Here is an 8,904-nt window from a genome sequence, read left to right on the forward strand (position 1 = left end):
GAACCAGGCGAGGAAATCATTTGAGAAACCAAGCCTGTTGAGTCTGCCAATAAGAATGTTGTGATTGACAGAGTCGAAAGCCTTAGCCAGGTCGATGAATACGGCTGCACAGTAATATCTCTTATCGATGGCGGTTATGATATCGTTTAGGACCTTGAGAGTGGCTGAGGTGCACCCATGACCAGCTCTGAAACCAGATTGCATAGCGGAGAAGGTACGGAGGGATTCGAAATGGTCGGTAATCTGTTTGTTAACTTGGCTTTCGAAGACCTTAGAAACGTAGAATAGATATTGGTCTGTAACAGTTTGGGTCTAGAGTGTCTCCCCCTTTGAATAGGGGGATGACCGCGGCAGCCTTCCAATCTATGGGAATCTCAGACGATACGAAAGAGAGGTTGAACAGGCTAGTAATAGGGGTTGCAATAATTTCGGCAGATCATTTTAGAAAGAGAGAGTCCAGATTGTTTAGCCCGGCTGATTTGTAGGGTCCAGATTTTGCAGCTCTTTCAGAACATCAGCTATCTGGATTTGGGTGAAGGAGAAGTGGGGGAGGCTTGGCGAGTTGCTGTGGGGGGTTGAGGGCTGTTGATCGGGGTAGGGGTAGCCAGGTGGAAAGCATGGCCAGCTGAAGAAAAATGCTTATTGAAATTCTCAATTATAGTGGATTTATCGGTGGTGACAGTGTTTCCTAGCCTCAGTGCAGTGGGCAGCTGGGAATAGGTGCTCTTATTCTCCATGGACTTTACAGTGTCCCAGAACTTTTTTGAGTTTGTGCTACAGGATGCACATTTCTGCTTGAAAAAGCTAGCCTTAGCTTTCCTAACTGCCTGTGTATATTTGTTCCTAACTTCCCTGAAAAGTTGTAAATCACGGAGGCTGTTCGATGCTAATGCAGAACGCCACAGGATGTTTTTGTGCTGGTCAAGGGCAGTCAGGTCTGAAGAGAACCAAGGGCTATATCTGTTCCTGGTTCAAAACATTTTGAATGGGGCATGCTTATTTAAGATGGTGAGGAAGGCACTTTTAAAGAATAACCAGGCATCCTCTACTGACGGGATGAGGTCAATATCCTTCCAGGATACCCGGGCCTGGTCGATTAGAAAGGCCTGCTCGCTGAAGTGTTTTAAGGAGCATTTGACAGTGATTAGGGGTAGTCGTTTGACCGCAGACCCATTACGGATGCAGGCAATGAGGCAGTGATCGCAGAGATCTTGGTTGAAAACAGCAGAGGTGTATTTGGAGGGCAAGTTGGTTAGGATGATATCTATGAGGGTGCCCGTGTTTAAGGATTTGGGGTTGTACCTGGTGGATTCATTGATAATTTGTGTGAGATTGAGGGCATCAAGCTTAGATTGTAGTACAGCCGGGGTGTTAAGCATATCCCAGTTTAGGTCACCTAGCAGCACGAGCTCTGAGGATAGATGGGGGGCAATCAATTCACATATGGTGTCCAGGGCACAGCTGGGGGCAGAGGGTGGTCTATAGCAAGCGGCAACGGTGAGAGACTTGTTTCTGGAAAGGTGGAAGCTCTAATTATTTGGGTACAGACCTGGATAGTAAGACAGAACTCTGCAGGCTCTCTCTGCAGTAGATTGCAACACCACCCCTTTGGCAGTTCTATCTTGTTGGAAAATGGTATAGTTAGGGATGGAAATTTCAGGGTTTTTGGTGGTCTTCCTAAGCCAAGATTCAGACATGGCTCGGACTTCCGGGTTGGCAGAGTGTACTAAAGCAGTGAATAAAACAAACTTAGGGAGGAGGCTTCTAATGTTAACATGCATGAAACCAAGGCTTTTACGGTTACAGAAGTCAACAAATGAGAGCACCTGGGGAGTAGGAGTAACGCTAGGCACTGTAGGGCCTGGATTGACCTCTACGTCACCAGAGGAACAGAGGAGGAGTAGGATAAGGGTACGGCTAAAGGCTATCAGGACTGGTCGCCTAGTGCGTTCAGAGCAGAGAGTAAAAGGAGCAGGTTTCTGGGCACGATAGAATAGATTCAATGCATAATGTACAGACAGAGGTATGGTAGGATGTGAGTACATTGGAGGTAAACCTAGGCATTGAGTAATGATGAGAGAGATATTGTCTCTAGAGACGATTAAACTAGGTGATGTCACCGCATATGTGGGAGGTGGAACTAAATGGTAGGTTAAGGCATATTGAGCAGGGCTTGAGGCAATACAGTGAAATAAGACAATCACTAACCAGGACAGTAATGGACAAGGCATATTGATATTTGGGAGAGGCATGCGTAGCCGGGTGATCAATAGGGGTCCAGTGAGTGGTTGGGCTGGCTGGAGACATGTCGATTCAGATAGCTAGCAGGCTGGGGATAGCAAGCTAGCAGACTGGGGCTAGCAAGCTAGCAGACTGGGGCTAGCAAGCTAGCAGAAGGGCCTTAGAGGGATGTCTCGACGAAGGAAAGTCTGTTTTAGCCTCCTCGTGTGGTGACGTCGATAGACCAGTTGTGATGGATTAGTAGGGTTCCGAGTAGCAGAGTGGTCCAAGTCCAATTGGCAAAATAGGTATAGTGGCCCGAGAAATTGGCCGATGGATCTATACAGCTAACAGTCCAATATTCTCTAAACAGCTAGTGGGCCGCGGCTAGCGGATGGACATTCAGGGGACGTTGCGATGTAGAGGCCAGTTGAGTACCCCCTCGAGCAGATTACGTCGTAGTCCAGTCGTGAGGAATCGGCGGGGTTCCGTGCCCCGTACCGGCAGTAGAAGGGGTCCGGGTATTGTAGCCCAGGAGTAGTTGCTGGGCCTCTTTAGCTAGCCAGGAGAGAGGGCCTAGAATGGGCTAGCCCCAGGCTAATTGGTGCTTGCTCCGGGACCGACGTTAGCCAGAAGTCACTCGGATAGCAGCTAGCTAGCTGCGATGATCCAGGTGAAAATGTCCAGACCTTGCAGTAGGAATCCGGGGCTATGGAGAGAAAATAGGTCCAGTATGCTCTGGTTTGAGTCGCGTTGTACAAACTGGAGAGAGCTTCCGAGCTAATGGTTAGCTGATGACCGCTAGCATTGGTTAGCTGACTACTAGCTAGTAGCTAGTGAGCTGGCTAGCTTCTGTTGGGGGATTCCGGATTCGAGGTTAATAAAAATACTTTAAAACAGATCCGCACCACATTGGGTGAGGCGGGTTGCAGGAGAGTGTTTTGAAGTTGAGATTTAGAAAACAATATAAAAAGATATGCGAAGAAAAAGATATAAAGGTATATACATGGGACACGACAAGACGAAGGACAAAAGATGTCTGACTGCTACGCCATCTTGGATTTTTTTTAATGATTGACATAAATCAAGCTGTTTTATCGGCTTGTGTGACACTGTGACATATTTAAACATTGTAAATGTTTCAACACTGGATTTATCTGATTCATAATTTCTCAAAGTGTACTCTAGTTGATAAACTAATACTATGTTTTTCCAGATTGAAGTGTTATTCACCTGTACCTGTAGCTCACGCAGGGGCGGAAATCCCGGGGGGGACGGGGGGGACACGACCCCCCCATCCTGGGAAAAATATGATTTGTCCCCCCCAATATATCACTGAAATATAACTATGTAATTTAAATAATATTAATAATACGCAATGAAAGCAATTGTGCTGATTATAGACACTTAATAGCGCGTTTTTCAGTTTCAAAAGATTGCGACCCCCCCCACCCTTTGCCTCACAATGGTTTGATCCACTGCCAGTTCCTTAGTTGGCAAGGTAACAGAGGGGTGGTATCCACTGTCTGAAAGGCACTCAATGAACGTAACTGACGTGAGGTTAATCCAGTCAATCGCGCACACACACTAGCTGAATATGCAGAGCTAGCGCGCAAATATTAACTATTAAGCTAGCTAGTACCTATTCCATTTATGTGGCCTCGTCAAAGATGGAATCTTTGCTATCGTCAATTTATTCCAAGATCAGCAAGCAGATGATGTAAATTAGTGCTTCAAAGTCCCTGTGATAAGGTTAGTGATAAACTTAAGTCCAAACTGGTCTTGGTACAAAAGCTAAATTGTCGCAAGGGAACTTTTATTTATTTATTTTATTTCACCTTTATTTAACCCGGGTAGCAAAGATTATAGCAAACACCACTGAAACGGAATTGGTGCTCGCTAGCTTTGCAAATTCAGCTATTGTTGGAAGCCAGCCAATATGAAACAAACTGTTAAAATTACAAAAGGTTGCAGCATATGTTGTGTAAATGGTGAACTCATACAGCTGTCAACTCTTGTCATTTTAATCCGTTTCACATTTGCTAGCTACCTTTTAGATCGAAGCCCAAATAGAATGATAAAAGATAAGATGATAGAAGCCCATCTCCTACTGTAAATAACCTACACACTGTGTGTGTGTGTGTAGCCAGCCAGCCAGGTAGAAAAATGGCAGAAAAATAAAAGACGGACATCAGAGTATTTTTCAGTACACCAAAACGCAAAGTAAGAACCCTACTAGCCTAATATCTCAAAGACTAGTTGATAAAATGTTCATAAGAAAGAAATGAAATTCTAATGGAAATGTTTCACAATGATGTCATTAGGCAGAGCAGGCAACAGATGGCACACAGACAGCAGAGTTGGGGACAGATATGCAGGGACAGACTGGCAGAGACAGGGAGTCTCAGGTAAGTTTGTTGAGTCTTTGTTTGGCAACATTATGAAAGGTTATCCATTTTTTTACTTGTAAAATAGGAACATAATTGGAAAATGCCATGGATACCCCCACTCTCAACTTAAACTGGTGACTGAACTAAGATTTGTTAAAGGCAATGGTATTGCTGTTGTGATTAGTTGTGTAGTTTTGGGTACCGGTAGTTAGGAGTACGGCAAACACCTTATTTCTTTGGTTCCTCAATATACATTTACCATATTACAATGTAGGCTATGTGTTACAGCACTACTTTTGGTGTCCCCCTCAGGAATTGCTCTTGAGAAAATTTCATGTAATTGTCCCCTCCAAAGTTGATATCAGATTTTCGCCCCTGAGCTCACGGTCACATTTTGACAAGAAATCAAACTGCATGACTTTGCTGCCCTACCTTCACCTGAAATATATGTCAGAAATTCATCCAAAAGATATGATGCCTACTTACTCATCATCACATCCATAAACGCTATCTGTAATTTATCATAAAATTGCCGGAAGACTGAGTCAGAGAGGGGGGAGTGGTCTCCACTGCGTAATGTGGGTGCGTGAGCCTACGTTATCCAGCTATAACTCGAATACGAGGAACCACACAAGCCCGCAACACTCGCAGAAGAGGGACGTGCAAACAAAGTTGGTCAACGACAATTTAAACTGCAGCACTATTTTCAAGTTTTGATGTATCTGGAATAGATTTTCAAACTGGTGGATCCCTGACTTCATTTTTCAAGGACTCTCCCTCACCAAAAACATTGAAAAGGAGTGCTCAATGAATTTTAGTTCCACAAATACAAAGGTAAGATTTCAATTGCATTCCAATGGTAGAACTGATTTCTAAAACTCGGACGAGGAATGCATTGTTATATTGTTCCAAACATGCAGACGTTTGTTTCGTAGGGATTTGAATGTTGGCAAAAAAAACGTCTACAAACATTTCAGATCTGACAGTAAATGTTTCAAATGTGCACCCTGGCTGTCGTATATAGAGTCTAAGTTATAGTTTATATTGCCTACTTTACAATATTATCACTCCGTTTATTTTCCTCTGCAGGCTATTGCACTTTAATTATTATTTTTAAAGTCACGTCTTTTCAACAACAATAAAATTAAGTATTCCATTGACACCCCGTTTACAATCTTAAGTACCCGATGATATGTCACAATCTGTTTCAATTCCCCTTATTGATGTCTTGAGAGTCTGAATGGTGATTTGCCTCTGTAGAGACAGTGGTGAAATGCCATAGTGTTAAATAGAGATTGGGAGAAACCTATTGATTTCTGTTGAACAAATCAGAGTAATATTGCAATTAACTGTCATGCATATTACACTACATCGGTCATTTTACAGAATGATTTAATCATGCAATACAATAGTTGTCGTCTTTTTTATTAGCACTCTGGAAAGATGTGTACACTGTGATGAGAGATTGACAGTTAGGTGAGTTATGTAGTCTATACATGACAACTATTCAACTATAAAGCTCTCTGCACACAAGAGAATGTACACTTGCATGTAGCCTACTAGATTCATTTGAGCTAATGTAAACATCCATGTCTTTATTCCTGGCAGTTGGCATACAATGTATTTGTATATATTTAGCCTAGGGGAAATGTATATATCTTATTTACTTACTTACTTACTTACTTAATTATCAGCTGCAGTGTCAAGTGTCATCTAATGATGCCTCTGTTCTTTTGTCCTGGCAGTGTTGCTGTGATCGACAGAGAGGAGGCACCATTGTTCTTTCTCAAGTGGACCGTCGTCCTCAGTCAGCTGCTCTTTCAATGTTGGATACCGTTGTGCTCCTTTAGCCAGGCTGAAATCCACCAGGTTGAGGACCTCCCTCATGGCGGCCTTTTTCTTCGGGCTGCTTCTCTTCGCGATGCAGCCCCCCCCTATCCCCTCCAGGCCCGCGGAGACGGGTGACGGTGACTGGGGACCCCCTCCGTCCCCCACCGCCTCTTCCCCCCTGGCCCTCAATGACACCGGGGCCACCAGCCACCCCAACGGAACCTTCAAGCAGTTGCCCCGCATCATCATCATCGGCGTGAGGAAGGGCGGCACACGGGCGCTCATCGAGATGCTCAGCCTGCACAGCGCGGTAGCGGCGGCCGATAACGAGGTGCATTTTTTTGACTGGGAGAGTCACTTCCAGAAGGGCATACCCTGGTATCTCAGCCAGATGCCCTTCGCCCTCCCTGACCAGCTGACTGTGGAGAAAACCCCTGCCTACTTCACCTCCAGCAAGGTGCCCGAACGCATCCACGACATGAACCCAGGCATCAAGCTGCTGCTCATTCTCCGGGACCCAACCGAGCGGGTTCTGTCGGACTACACCCAGGTCTTTTACAACCGTCTGCAGAAGCACAAGCGCTACCAGCCCATCGAGTCGTTGCTTGTGAAAGACGGGGAGATCAACCTAGGATACAAAGCTCTCAACCGTAGCCTGTACCACCTGCACCTTCAGAACTGGCTGCGTTACTTCCCCCTAGAGAGCATCCATGTTGTGGACGGGGATAAGCTGATCAGGGACCCCTTCCCGGAGATGAAGAGAGTGGAGAGGTTCCTGAACCTAGAACCGCAGATAAACGCATCTAACTTCTACTTTAACAAGACTAAAGGGTTCTACTGCCTGAGGGACCACGGGCGAGAGCGTTGTTTACATGACTCTAAGGGCAGGGCGCACCCTCACGTGGCTCCCGCCATCCTCCACAAACTCTACCAATTCTTTCATGAACCCAATAGGAAGTTCTTTGAGCTGGTGGGCCGAACATTCAACTGGAACTGAGTTGTTTTTCTGGCCGGTATTATCCACAGTTCTGATTCTCATGTTAAAAAGCTCATCCTGAAGCTGTACAGAGTATAAAAGGGAGATTGAAGTTAGATATATATTTGTATTATTTGAAACATGTGGCAGCGTTCTGACCAGCAACAATCAAGACAGACTTGGCACATCTGTTTTTTTGGTCGATATCGTCATTCATTGCAAGTCGATACCAGTTTCTTTTGTCTTGTTGTTTTAGCTTCTTCGATAACCAGGTGTCCTCACTTCTCTGTGTAGTGCATGGCAGACGCATGCATTATTATTTAGCTCTAAATCACTTCAAAGCAATGGAGTGATCAATGATAAGGGCATTCAAAGGTCGATTTAAGTTAATGTGTCACATGCAATTTTTAAGGATTGCAAGTCTGCAACTCTTTTGAGCATCAATCTGAAGAACAATATGCTGGTCTATTTCCATTGATATGCTGTCATCAGTAACACACATGTTATTTTTGCTAACAGTCATTTTTCAGTGTTCTGAAGGGTCTATATGCTGCTACTCTATTATTATTATTATTATTATTATTTGTATTTTTTTTCAGGCACATTCATACTGATTTAGATACACAGTTTAAGAAGCCATTGAGTAACAAAGGGTCGAATACGTATTATGGTCATTGCTATGTACACATGTACTACAGTATACTGTAAATAATATTATAATAGATTTTTTCTAAAGTGAAGGATTAACACAATAATAAAGATGTATTTTGCTATAATGTGTTTTTGGTCTTCCTCTGTATGTACACCTCATATTTGATCCCACAAAGTTATTTCATTTTGAGGATATGAAGGGGGGGGAAAAAGCTTTACAGGCACACATTCGGAGTCTGGTATGGGATGTTTCGTCATTTGTATTATTATGGTTAAAGGAGATGAACATGATGAGATCTTTCCAATGATTTATAGCACTCCATTCCTATGGAGGACTGTTCCTACTGGGGAGAGCCAATATGGCTGACCGGTGGCTTCAAAGCCTCTCAATGGCCAGTACATAGCATCAGAAATCCAGGGTTTATATACTACATTGGATCTTTAACATGAAATGCCTGCTTGGACACCCTGCATATGTCTAAGCCAGTGTAGAAAGAAGCCCTCTTTAACAGCCGTGGGAGACACTTCTGCTTTGTTAGTATTGGGTGCTGAGGACAGATGCTAGTTGGTTGCTTCTTGCATTTATGTGAGATATCATGGTGACATTCAATGGCTGTACAGTATGCTGTCTGGTATATTTTTCATGTAAATGGTTGCAGGAGGATATTTGGTGTAGAGAGAAAGGTATGTGTGTTATGAGTGCGTTCTAGCGGGAGGATACAGGAAGGTTAAGTCAAACCGTGTTTAATCAAAATAGAAGTTGTTTATGTCCAAGGGTGTGTCCATACTATTATATTTTTTAAACAATTAGTTATTCATTCAAACATTTTCTGGTGC

At 43.8% G+C, this 8,904-nt stretch overlaps 1 protein-coding gene across 2 annotated transcripts; it reads left to right on the forward strand.

Moving 5' to 3' along the window:
• The first annotated feature begins 5,211 nt into the window (after positions 1-5,211).
• On the forward strand, positions 5,212-8,192 carry hs3st1 (heparan sulfate (glucosamine) 3-O-sulfotransferase 1). Of its 2 annotated transcripts, XM_014199139.2 has the most exons (3): positions 5,221-5,444; positions 6,042-6,086; positions 6,356-8,192. In XM_014199139.2, exon 3 carries the CDS (start codon positions 6,496-6,498, stop codon positions 7,435-7,437), a length of 942 nt encoding a protein of 313 aa, XP_014054614.2. In that variant the 5' UTR covers positions 5,221-5,444; positions 6,042-6,086; positions 6,356-6,495; the 3' UTR covers positions 7,438-8,192. The 2 variants fall into 2 exon arrangements, with proteins under 2 accessions (XP_014054613.2, XP_014054614.2); XM_014199138.2 differs by lacking the exon at positions 6,042-6,086 and having other exon boundaries at positions 5,212-5,444.
• Positions 8,193-8,904: the final 712 nt, after the last annotated feature.

Source organism: Salmo salar, chromosome ssa05 (genome assembly GCF_905237065.1).
Source record: "Salmo salar chromosome ssa05, Ssal_v3.1, whole genome shotgun sequence".
In the NCBI taxonomy this organism is placed as follows: Eukaryota; Metazoa; Chordata; class Actinopteri; order Salmoniformes; family Salmonidae; genus Salmo; species Salmo salar.